A 13704-nucleotide genomic window follows, 5' to 3' on the forward strand; every position below is an offset into this window, starting at 1 on the left:
AATCATCTGTCATTTGGGCAGGGAATGCCACATTGGGCATCAGAAAATTTCAACCTGGGAGTGATTTGACCCTTCCTGTTGCTATGACAAATATATCAGTTGGCATTGAAATTGACAATGTCCTATTATTTTGGGGCTGATAGCTAAGACTGTCTTCCAAATGATTAGGTAAAGCTTTTTTAGAATTTTAGGTTTATTTGGTATGATTTAATCAAACTGATACTTAGATTAATTCAAAGATTTGATGTTAATTCATTTTATTTTAATTTCATAGAATCATAGAAGATTAGGGTTGGAAGAGACTTCAGGAGGTCATCTAGTCCAACCCCCTGCTCAAAGCAGGACCAACCCCAACTAAATCACCCCAGCCAGGGATCTGATTTGTTTATATGTACTTTATGCTTTTTGCTTGTTTAGTTTAGCCAACAAATATATAAAATCAGAACATTATGTGAGATATTCTTCCCCAGACACTGGGTTCTCTACAATGAATCCTGCAGTAGATAACAGACTACTCTGTCACCCACTTGGTGGTGGTCCATAGAAAAACTGGCCCCAATAGTCCTCACAGCATGCACCATGAAAATCGATTTGTATAATAAAATCTGACAAAAAAGCCACACAGAATAGGAAAAGCATATTTAATTTTCTATTAAACATTTGACCAGAATACATTATTTCTCCAAAACCGAATAAAAAGGAATAAGAATTTTTTACAGTATTCGGTAAGAACTTAAGAATTATCAGCTCTAGGAACATTTTATCAATAAGTATTTAACCAAAGCAGATGCTATCTGATTTTCCTCTCAATCTTATTTCAAGGTGATGAGGTGTTACAATTAATGCTGTGAATTTCAAAGCAAATCTTGGTCTGACCACTAATTTTGAATTTTTTTTTTTTTTTTTTTTTTTTTTTAAATTTCCAAAGCAGTAGAATGGAAAATATTTTAAAAGCAGATTCCTAAGAGTTTAAAAAGAGTTATGTGGCTGTGGAGATTCCTCTCAAAATAATTTTAATTAAAGAACCAATTTGTTAGATTTAAGTTCAATGACAGCAAAGTGACCTCTCTCATTAAAAATACGTAAGGCTTTTAAAAAAAAATTCAGACTGGTTATCACCAAATGTTGTTAATATAATTCCTTGCATTACACTGTTTATAACCATGAATGCCTCAGTTTAGTCTAAAGTCACAATTACTACATTCACTTTGCACTAGACAGATATATGGAGTTCAGCAAGACAGTACTTAAATCTCTATTAACGTTCTATTAAGTTTAGGAAAGATGGATTTGATTACCCAAATTTAGAAAAACCTGTACCACTGTTACTTTCAATGTCTAGTTCCACTCTGAATTTTGACAAATATATATATCAAGTCTTGTGTGTGAAGTGCAGTCAAATGAATTCAAAGTTTAGCTTTGCCTGGCTGAAGCTGTAGGCTCTGAAGCTTCATAGCCATGCCCATGTTCCCAGAAATCTTCAATTTACCTTGAAAGAAAGCCTGCAAAGAGGAAGTGAAGATTATTATTTTGTCCTTTGGTTTTGATGCTTCTAATCCTTTTAGGTGACCATGTCTTGTCCTTAGTGCACCACTTCATCCAAAGTTTATACTTAATATTCGGAGTTTTAAACAGTATGGCAATACAGAATATAAAGACTTTGTAGCATGGGCTGTAATTTCTTTACAGACTAAACACATCACCTCTGCGGCACTTACATGTAGACTCAGTTAAAGAATCGAGGAAAGGGAAAAAAATTTTAGAGAAGCAGGCATATAACAATTCCCCATGTGAAAATGCTGCATTATAGACTGCTTTATGTTTTGTACCTTTTAAATACTGAATCCAAAATGTGATTATAAAGGAAATCGCCAACCCCAACTGTCTGTGAAGAATGAACAGAATATCTAGAATACAGGCCTTTGAGAATTAGGTCCCAATCCTGGAGAAATGTATGCATGTGAGCAGTCCCAATAAAATCAATGAAATGATTCACATACGTAAAGTTAAGCGCATATGTAAATCTTTTCAGGATCAGGGCCTGATGGAACTTCCTGAAGTTTATATATAGTGCTACGTAATTGTGGTATCTAAGCAGTTAAGTATATTAAATGTCAGAAGTCTCTTTTCCTACATAAGGAAGGACTTGGACTCCACAAAAGCATGTCAGAACCCCTGAAATTTCAGTGACAGACCACAAAACAGAGTTAATGGTTACTTCAGACAAATTACATAGAAATATTGGAAAACAAAACTGTATTTGGAAAAATTAGGATTTCAATATTCTATCGAAATATCTTACCAAGCTTGGCAAAAAAGTTTTGGGGTTGTTGTTTGTTTGTGATATTCTCAGCTTTGCATAGCAAGTACACAGTGCAAAGAGAAAAGTTAATTTTCATGTTTCAGAGTAGCAGCCGTGTTAGTCTGTATCCGCAAAAAGAATAACAGGAGTACTTGTGGCACCTTTTGTTAGTCTCTAAGGTGCCACAAGTACTCCTGTTCTTTTTTTTTTTAATTTTCATAAATTTCATTAAGCCACCATCATGTATGTTGGAGGGGGCTGGTGATGAGGAAAGCCAGACATTCCCAAATTGAATGGGATGGCTAACTATGACTTTTTTTCATTTCAGACTGCATGTATGCCTTTCTGTATGCCATGAAGCCTCCTCAGAAGTGATTCATAGGCTACACACTGGAGCTCACAGTGGAACATGCTTAACATCAGCTGAAAAGCCTTCCCAGATTGAGCATTATTGGTACTACTGTCCCCAAACAACATTAACTTCTCTGTAGTGACACAACACAGTAACGATATGATTCTGATAAAGGCACTTTAGGGTTACGTGGTGCCTGATCAGATTAAACAGATTTGTAAAGAGATTTTTTTCTCTCACCCCCATATTGTATCAGTACAGGACAGTTAAGGTTGTTTGGATTTCTGTACTTTCACATATTTGGATATTTAAGTTTAAGGTTAAATCTGAATTCCTGGGTTTGCAACATTTGTTATTTGGGATAATTAGAAAATCCCGATAATGTATTTTACCCTAAATTAGTGGTGGGTAAATTCAACCTTAGCTCCATTTTATCACACTGTTAGTCTGGGAATTTCCTTGAGTAATTTTAATAATAAAACTCAAGGGAATTCCCAGACAAAAAGCATTGTATATGAACTGCAAGCAAGAATCCCAAAGAGAATGTTACTTTATATTTTCAAATCATCAGAAATATCTCAGGGTATCAACTTAAAATTAAAAATGATTTAAACTTTTAGGCCAGATTCCCCAGTATGTTCTGATGGCTTTATGCCACTCTGAAGCACAGCAAATCAGCAAGAGCATACTGCCCAATTCAATTGGTTTTTTTGGGGTGGGGTGGGGGGGAGGGTTTGATTTTTTTTTTACAGCTGCTTTGCATCACCAGAGCAGCACAAAACAGCCACAGCGTGTACCTCTGTTTCTTTCTCTCTCTTCTTGCCTAAATTCTCCCTGCTGCTTGTGCCTGCCTCTATCTCCCTGTACACAACACCAGTTTCTCCCTCCTTTGTGCACCCCACAATCCCCTGCATACAGATACTAATTTCCCCCTCCTCTTCTCCTGCAACCTTCAGACCTCAAATTTCCCCTCCTGGCCTATCTGGTGAGTACATCCAGTATAATGTGTAGCTTTTCAAAACAAATTTTTAGGATTAATGGTCTTTTTTGCCTTTATTTAAAAAATGAAAGTTTATCTGTCACAGAGGCTGATTAATAAAAATCGGAGAGACTCAAGAATCGCCCTCTTTCTCAATGGCCATCCTCACCCATGGTTTTCAATGGGACAGAGCATTAGCTGCCACCCTCAGTCAAACTGACCACTGCCAACACTTGTTTCCAATAAGTGAAGCTCCCTACACTATCAGAAGGCAGAGAGGAACACTATGGGAAACAATCCCTTATAAAAATGACCATCTGAGAACAGCCAATGTCTTCCATCCTATTGAAAATAATGGGAGATGACAGCCATTTTGAAAGAGACCAGTTCTGTGTAAAATTCTATGCAGAAGAACAAAATTCTTCAAGGAGAAACTACCACTTATGAAGAACAGGGGGAAAAATGACCATTAATCCTAAAATTGTCTACAAAAATAGCCTGCACATAAGATTTCAGTGAGTTTTTAAATATCAGAAAAGTGTAAAACATCTGTGTTATTCCATTATTAAATTATTCAGGACAAAGATAAGGTCCAACATCAGGTGCTAAATTACTCAAAGGACTCATTTTAAAGTAATAAAATTTGCTTGTAAACTAATATATTTGCTTGTAAAGTCTCACAAAATTGTAGTCTGTATTCAAAGAGTGAATGCTGTGATTTTGGTGAGGATATGCTGTATTCTTCGTACACTACAACCTGGTTGAATCTCTGGTTTAAGTGCAAAAATGCTCAATTCACCCTTAACTATGGAACTGTGAGTGGCACTTTAATAATTTTCTAAATGTCCCAGTAGTGCAGTTACAAAACAGCAGGAATTTAATAAACAGTTTCAAGAATGAGTAACATTTTTAGAAGGAATATATGACTAAAGCACCTACAGAATCTTAGAATTGTGGCACAGTAACTGCCTTGTTTTAGACTGTTCAGTACTTAGGTGTTCTGTGACTAGTGTACTTTCTGCTATTCATTTCTTCAGCATGTAGCCTTGTCATCATAAGGCTGAATAATGAAGCAATTCCAAACAGGAAATGTATTCATTGCACTTACTGATTGCCAGGTAAACATTCTGCCAAGTACACTGGAAGTACATTAGTGTAAAAACCTATATTTGCTATCCTTTAGAGCTAATAGGTGTTCAAAAAATACTCTTGCATAAAAAAGTATTGATCACTTAGCCAAAAGAATCCAGAAAAAAAATAAAGGTGTTGCTTCATAGCCTATGCAAAATAAAAACAATTCTAGATATTCATCTTTTCATTTAATCTTCATTTTACTTACTGTCTGTGGATTTATTTTGCCCGTCATTAAATCCAACAAGTCAGAATCAGCCATTGTAATTATACAGTCAGCTTTCTTATCTGTAACACATAACAGAGACAGAGTTTGACTGTTTAGCTTCAAGTTGAGAGAGACAGAGCACTCTCAGGCATGAGTCACATTAAAGCGCCTGAGAATGTAGAGTAGTGGAATGATATTAAAAGAAGTCATGGTCTACAGGGTCACATGCTGCTTATTAACAGAGCTCAGCAGAAGTTGGAAGGAAGGGATAAAATATGAGCGAGCCTCATTAGCAGGTATAGCAGGTACTGCATAATCACTAACAAATATTTGTAGGTAAGTGTCAGAGGGAACTTGATTGAGAAACCCTGTTACATAAGGATCAGCAGGCGTCCCAGAGAGGGCTTTACAATATAGCCCATATAGTCAGGCAGTATTTAAATCTAAGTATTAAAGCATTTGCTACAAAAATAAGCCCATTAATAATAAAGGGCACTGGGATTAGATGGGCTGGAGTACAGCAATAAGATTTAAAATCTTTCTCTAGACTGCTAGTACAAATCAGACCCAGGTCACTGCCGACTGGAAGTTGCTAATATCTGAGGACTGTTTGGGGCCTGTAAAGTGAGTCTGTGATCACAATCCAGTTCCAAAAGGATTCGAGTCCACCGCAATAATCCATCACAATTGTTAATCTCAACTGAGATGAGGGAGAGATCCTCAACCACACTTTAGCCCCTTTATGCTGGGGAAAGGATCAGACATAAATGGCCTCTAGAAGTCCTGGCTGGTTGGGATTTCACTATTGCTGGCACTGCAGAAAAACAACTATAAAACTGTCTTATGAGGACCTCTTCACATATGCCCAACTACAGGGGGTGTGCCAAATGTGGGAGGGAAACATCAGATGTGGGGTCCAGCATGCAGTGCGACAGTGATCCTAGGGGCCACCACAGCCCCCAGAGCTGCCTAGGATCAGGAGGGATCAGGGGCCTCTTAAGGCCTCCCCTTCTCCTGGTTTGCGAGTTTTGTGTTTATACCTCTGAGGGTATGTCTACATTGGAATCAAAGACCTGCAGCTGGCTCAGGTCAGCTGACTCGGACTCACAGGGCATGGGCTGTGGGACTAAAAATTGCAGTATAGACGTTTGGGTTCTGGCTGGAGCCAGACTTTGAAATGCTGCGAGGGAGGAGGATCCAGAGCCCACGCTCTAACCAGAGGATCAACATAGCAATTTTATAGCCCTGCAGCTCAAGCCTGAGTCAGCTGACCTTAGCCAGCTGCGGCAGTGCCACGGGTCTTTTATCACAGTGTAGATGTACCTTTAGAAATGCAGCACAGAACTTCACCTTCAATGGGCATGACAACATCTACTCTACCTAGTCCCCCAGAACAAGCTTGATGCTCATTTGCAGGGAAGGGAAATGTCACTTCCTGTTCTGCTCTTGGAACTACATAGGGGATTTTAATATTTGTGAAAGGTGCTGAAAACTAAGAAGTATTATTTCGTATTAGGTTTGGGAAACATTATTTAATTCCCCATTCACTGAGAAACAGATCCTTATGTGATTAGTTAAAAGTTAACTCCAGGAGTTAGATTCATATTTTTTCACCCTTTTGATTTATATTGTGAACTTAATTTTTAAGCAGAAATAAAAACTTTAACTTGGATTAGATGTTTATTTTCTCCTGAGGCAGTTCCTACACAAACTCCAAGTTGAGGCATTTCCTGCCCAGAGCTTTTCAAGAGGAGGCGTGCGTGTTCTGTTTTCCTTTGTACATTTCTTAACAAAAAGCTCACAGCCACAGCTGCTGAGTTAGTGCAACCCCAGGAGATTTCAAGATCTCCTTAACCATAAGCCAGCTGAAAATGTTATCAACTATTTCATCTGTATCTGTAACCACGAGTTTTCACTGACTTTCTTGAGTGGATTTTAATTATGACAAAAGATAGGCCAGTATCTATATATATAGCATTGTTCTTTAATGCATTCATAACAGAAAGAATAACGACTGAAAACATCTTCTCCTTCAACTAACAATACCTTATTTAAATTCTGTTAACTCAGCTGCAGATTTATGTCCAAGGACAAAATTACAAAAAAGACATGAACCATCCAATTCTCTGAAGTACATTCAGTGAACAAGTTTGAGATATTTTTACTCCACAGCAGTGGAGAAGAGAATGTCAAATACTTCCACTCTTTCTGTAATACCATTATATATAATTTCCCCCACCAAGTTTTGTACCCTTACCCATGCAGCCAATGTTGATTTATCTTGTAATCAGTGGGTGCAGCAATTCTGGACCTGGGCCAGGCATGCTCCAATTTGCAGCTGCAATTAAGCCTGCCCCCCAAATTTCAAGAACAATCTTCTATCTGTCCATTCAGGCATTTCTAGGATATCCACTGGTGTAGTAGCTACCCAGTTTTGTTTATTCTGGCATTGGTCCTTCCAAGAGTCATGTATGTTATAATCTCCTCAAATACTCCTTATCTAACTGGGAAGTCTTAAAAAAGTGTCATAGGAATCATGAGGACAGAAGGAGAAGAAGAGGAACAGCACTTAATCTTAGCCATATCCAAACAATGAGGATTAAAACTTAACTTCATTTGTCAATGATGAGGTGGGGATTTTAAAAATAATGTAGTTCTTGTTTAACTAAAGAAGTTCATATTTTGTACATAACCTTCAAGGACCTGATGGTTCCCTTTCATTCTGACAATATGGGTTATACCAAAAGACATACTGTAGAGATAACAGCACTGACCTGAATTAATATCTACAGAGCCTTTACCATTTTTCACATCTACTATCCAGGTTGCTTCTTTACCATCAGGACCATCTTTTACTTTGAAGGCAAAGATACCACCAATTTTCTTGACAAAATGTTCTCCTTCCTGTAATGATTATGCATAAGTTACATTTGATGGACAAGTGAATCACTTCATTCCATCGGCTTTGGCACAATTAAAATAATTTGTTTTAACAGATGTTTACAACAAGTAGCAATAGATGAAACTTTCAACCTGTTATTAAAGATCTATTCAATTCATTCTGCTAAGCTTAATTTAACACACGCAAACCTGAATTTATATACTATAGATATTGTACATAAATACTCTTTGGAAGTTGAATATCTGTTAATTTTGAGACCAATGGTAATATATAATTGCTTTAATTAATGTAATCATTCCCCATTTTTCAGAGTTACCACCTCCCAACACACTGATAAAAGTCTACTAAAAACAAAAAGAACAAATAATTCCAAGGTCTCAAATAACTGCCATTTACAAATATAAGTTTAAAAGCAAAGATCAAATATATTATAAAAACAGGTAAATATTAATACTTGCTTGGAAATTATAGGCTTGCCCTATTATAATTTTTGCTTTAAGCTTGGAAAAAGGCCATGTTACTGTGGAGGAAAATCTAAAGGGGGCCTTAATACTCTGGTCAAGCTAGTAGGCCTAAAATATTGGCCGAGCATGTTTCCGTTTTTTCAGGGCCGAATGGAAAGTCCCCAAAACAGAACAATGGCTTTCTGTGTATAAGGGGCATGAAGAGGTGGAATGGAAAAGTCCCCAAACAGAACAATTTGCAATAGCCAAGCTTAAGAAATATATAACCGCAATAGTACTGTTAAAAAAGTCAAACCGCAAAAGAACCAGACTGTGAATAACAACAGGAAAGGCCGAATAAGGGAATATGATTATTCTTTTTGCTTTTGACCTGTATTGATTTTGCAATGTATTCCAAATAAGGTAATTAAGACGAAAGTATGTGTAATTTGTTTGTGGTTTTAAGCTTTAAAAGCTTGTGTGTTCCTTGAAACAGGGGGGCAGCTCCGATAGCTGTCACCCCCTGCACGCTTGTATTCAATAAAGGAAGCCTCAGGCTTGTTCTGATCCAAACACAACGTATGGTCGTTTTTCCACAACATTACCATTCTTTCATTATATCAAGATAGAAAGCAGCAAACACCAAATAAAAGCTGAAAATTATTAACAGTAACTAGGTGAGCACAATACACAAAGATCAACAACGGAAAAGGAGGAAAATCAAAGACTAAATAAAGTAACACATAAATGCAACAGATTAGCAAAGTTTGAATGAGAAATACAAAGAAATTGAACAAGTGGATAAGGAGAACAAAGTGAGATATATCAAAAACATAAGAGACTTTAATTAAACAAAAGAGATCGATACAACCCTTAAGGACAAAAATGGACAATATCTCAATATCTAAAGGACAAGAATGAGTTATGGCAAAAATATATCAAGGAACTATGATGACAGGCCTGAAAAACCTCAACTAGAGATCAATCAGGGAAGCCCACCAACAACTGATGACGAAATCATGGCAGCAATAAAAACGCTTCTGAATGGAAAAGCACTAGGATGTGATGAAATACCAGCTGAATTGTTAAAAAACATAGGAGATGAAGGGTTGAAAGCCCTGGCATAGGTAATGAAGAGTATGAATGAACAACTTCACTGTGTATCAAAATCCCCAAAAAGAACACCACTATGGATTGTAAATACTATAAAGCAATCAGACTAGTATCGCATGCCTCTAAGACACTTTTGTGAGGTGTTCAAGACCAAATACAAGGAAAGATTGATAAGGAAGAAAGTGAACAACAATATGGAATCAAACATGAATAGGGCACCATAAACAGCATTATGAACGTGAAGCTTATCTTAGAAAAATCAATAGAAATGGGGAAACAGCATACTTGTGTTTCATTGACTTCTAAAAAGCCTTTGAGGGAACCACTACAAATTTCTCAATATAGTAAGATCTGCAGGGACCGACGGGTACAAACTCCCAGTAATGAATGGCATTAGAAGGCAATTATATTGGGAGATGAAAATGGAAAACCTAATGGAGGTTAAGAAAGATGTGAGACAAGGTTGAATAAAGTCAGTGACATTATACAACATTCATGGCAAGTATTTGATTAAATTAATTGAAGAAATAGAAGGTTTTAACATGAATGGAAAATGGGTGAATAACATTCGCTAAGCAGATGACAATATTGTTGGCTGATTCAGAAGACGGTCTGATGAAGTTAGTGAAGATTATATATAAATATGGCAAAGAATATGGCCCAGAGTTCAATATGGACAAGACAAAAATTATGGGCGTATCAAGGATCCTAGGAAAACGTGCAAGATTCCAGTGAACAGCACAACTATACAGCAAGTGAGAAATTATTGCTACTTAGGAAGCATCATTCCAGAAGATGGAAGATTGGATACTGTAGTCAGCACCAGTACAGCTAGAGCAAAAGACATTCTGGAAGAATAAACATCTGATGAGAAGGGACATGAATCTGAAGATTAAATTCCAACTCATAAAAACTTGTATTTGGTCTGTGTTAAATCACAACTGTGAATCATGGACAGTCAAAGAATTAATAACAAAAATTCTTAATAACAAAAATTCAATCCTTCAAATTATGGTGTTACAGAAGAATTCAGAAAATATCATATATAAACCACATAACTAACTAAAAAGTACTGGAAATGATTGGCACTCAGCAAAAGTTAGATTTTCTGACAAGAAAGTTTTTATTACAGGCCATATTTTAAGTGGTTGAGAGTGCGATGCATGTTTACAGGCACTGGAAGGGAAAGTTGATGACAGAAGAACGTGAGGCAGAAAAAGAAGAATTTAGATGGATGATGTGGTATCTTGGGTGGATCAAAAAGACGATTCATCCACAAAGAGAATAGCAGAGGACCATACAGAATGGGCTACCAAAGTTGCAAACCTCCAGTAATGGAGAGGCCATATTAAAAGAACCCAGTGAACTACTAGCACCTGCCTGCAACTGGGAGCAAATTGTTTTAAGAACAAAGAACAATTTGATATTCTAGAGTAACCAAAGTGTTTTTGTAACTCACTTCACCTTCTGTGTACCAGAAGCATAGCCTAGCAAATTCACAACAAATCACATCAGTTTCAAACTTTATATTACTAATGAAGAGAACTGGACTTTTATACGCTTAAAATTAAGCACATGCTCAAGTGCTTTGATAGACTGGGCCAATGTGCTCATCACCTTGCAGGATCGAGCCTATAACGAGTAGCTCTTCTCCCAGCAACCTGTCAGAGGTGGAGGGAGGATGGGTTGAAATTTTGCAGGCATAGTAACAGCAGCCTCTCTCAGCCCCAAAATCCTCTGCAGAGGTGGCAGAAGCTCCCCACACTCACTCCACCCAAATTAGTATTGGTGAGCTTCCCACCCAGCACACACAGCCCTTTATCCATGTGGTTATTGTCAGTTTGGGATAAGTGCATCTGCATTCCCACTCTGTGGTCCATTCCAGGAATACTGCCCAGTGAGTTCTCAGATCTCTAGCCATCACCTATCTCTGGGCAGGAACTCTCTTATGCATGGGGGTTTAAGGCTGCCCGGCCCCGTGTCACACTGTAATATCCCCAAAAAGCCATCTGTCTAAAGGCCAGCACCTGGGCTGTGCTTTCTCTCTGAAAACAATGACAGGGTTTTTACCAGTGACCACACAGATCTTTCTCAGCAAACAATAGGACCAAAAAAGCATTAAAAAAAAACCATGTAAAACACAATAAGAGTTCCTACACAAATGCTAAAACCTTACCAGAAGTCACCCATCCGTCTGGTGGGGCCCTAATAAGACAGTCTTTCCAACCTTTCCACAAGGGTTGGTGCCCCCTTGGAGAGAAGGTCCTGTCCATTTGCTGGATCAGTAAGAAGGACCTGTATCAGTTCAGCTTTTTATACCAAAAGAGTCTCTGGAAAACCCAGTTTGAACGAGTATATGCAAACGCCCCAGAAGGTGGTGCTTTGGAGTTGTTTACATATCCCAGGTTATTACCTCCCACAGTTTTTAGTTCCAGGAAGAACTGAGATAACCCACCCCCAGAGAGCAGAACACAATCATACATAATTCATCCATAAATTTAGTACAATGGTCCCCTAAAATACTGCATAGGATTGCAATATCTGTCACAGTTACCACCTACACAGTGCTTCCCGCTCCAAAGTGTGGAGTGGCAAATCATTCACACCCAATTGTCAACAGCAACAACCAATTTTCTCCCTCAACATACATAGTGATCCTCTTAGTAGACTTAAGAAGGGGTCACATCTTTCATTTTAAAAACATGCATGGATTCTGCAAAAGTTGATGCACCTTACACTGAACAGATCTCGCTCTGGACAAATACATTTTTCAAGTCTTTGCATGCAGTGAGGCACTTGAGGTGTGAATTAAAGCTAGATGATGAACCTTATCTCTGAAGCCAAAGCATAACAAATAAAAAGTTAAGTCTCCCATTATAAAGACTTAAAAAAAAGAAATAAAGGGATTTACCTCTTCAAGTTTCTTTTCAATCTCTTTGAAGACAAGATGGGCCTTAAATCCATCAACAGTTGCTCTGGTGGGAATAGCCTGGATGCGCTGGCTGCTGAAATGAAAGGAAACCACTCATTTAAATCACTTAGGCTGTCTGTCACTGCAACGTAAACTCAAGTTATCTACATTCAAGTTAGCCTGGCTCAAATGAGAGCAGCCACACTACAAAGTAACGCTCAAACTGCACAGAGTGATTATGTTAGCAGCTGATGAGTTATGCAAACTCAAGCTGTAGCCTATACCCGGACAGGCCAGCCAGCTAGAGTTAAAAGCACCATCACACTCAAGTTAATGGTGGGGGGGGGGGAAAGCGGGGGGGATGGGATTCAAGCTATAATGCAAGTTAACTCTGCAGTAAACACAAGACCTTAGAATCATGTGAAGAACCTAACAAATAACCCTCTATTACGTATAAATCCATCTCATTTAGAGCTACATATAAAGGCACCAAGTTCTGCTCTCATTTACCTGGATGTATACCCAGAGTAACTTTTAATTACTGGAGCCACTGAATACAGTACATCTAGCTCTGATGACTTAAACCAAGATTGCACCAGTATGAAATAAAATATATTAAGAACTTTATGACCATGAAATGCAATAGCTTTCCCTTTGTTACCCAATGTTAACATATCACACTACAATTGCATAGCTAAATGATGTGAACAGAGGAGCCTAACTTTTTTAATGCCAAGATCTGACATATGTTTAGTGCAATTCTTCTATTAGAGGTCTTTTACAGGCAAAGCCTTTTGGAAAAACAACATTAATAAGAAGGCAGCAATTGATAGCTGTCTAGATTTTAATTTCTATACTTTGAAAGTTATCTTCAGGAAAAAGAAAAAAAAAAATCTCACGAGCAGTTTCCCCCAACCAAATTTTTGTAAGATGATAATTATGTCAAAGAAAAGTCAAATAAATGGGTTGTAGTAATAATTTCTAATTGCAGTTATTTAGGAGGAACACAATCAGCTGAGTATGCAAAACCTTTCCTCCCACACAAAGGAGAGCACTATTGTCAGTAACTCAGGATATGCTAGCAATGTAGAGACAATGCAAAGACTGTCCTTGCTCCAAAGAGCTTACAATTTAGAAAGACGAAAGAAAAGGGGGGCGCAAGAAAGCAAATAATTGTGGCAGATAGGGCCATTTCCTGCAATATACGTGAAAAAAACTAACTGAATTAAGTTTAAGTATCTTTGGAGTCCATTATATTAAATGCAAAGGTTAAGTATTATTGTGGGCCAGGATTGTATGTAACCTCTTTAGGGGGTAGAGGTGATGTGAAACCTGGAAAGGATTATGAACTTCAAAGGGCTAC

At 37.7% G+C, this 13704-nt stretch overlaps 1 protein-coding gene across 2 annotated transcripts in view; it reads right to left on the bottom strand.

The window, feature by feature from the left end:
- Positions 1-624: 624 nt before the first annotated feature.
- SCP2 (sterol carrier protein 2) overlaps positions 625-13704 on the bottom strand; it is a 51915-nt gene continuing 38835 nt past the window's right edge. The window contains exons 13-16 of one of the 2 annotated variants that reach the window (XM_054037255.1): positions 12342-12432; positions 7747-7876; positions 4973-5052; positions 625-1502 (exon numbers count right to left, since the gene is read on the bottom strand). In XM_054037255.1, the coding sequence (XP_053893230.1) occupies positions 1407-1502; positions 4973-5052; positions 7747-7876; positions 12342-12432 (397 nt within the window). In that variant the 3' untranslated portion in view covers positions 625-1406. Of the gene's footprint in view, positions 1503-4972; positions 5053-7746; positions 7877-12341; positions 12436-13704 lie in introns of both variants that reach the window. The other variant, XM_054037254.1, reaches the window with a different exon arrangement.

Source organism: Malaclemys terrapin, chromosome 8, assembly GCF_027887155.1.
Source record: "Malaclemys terrapin pileata isolate rMalTer1 chromosome 8, rMalTer1.hap1, whole genome shotgun sequence".
Lineage (NCBI taxonomy): Eukaryota > Metazoa > Chordata > Testudines > Emydidae > Malaclemys > Malaclemys terrapin.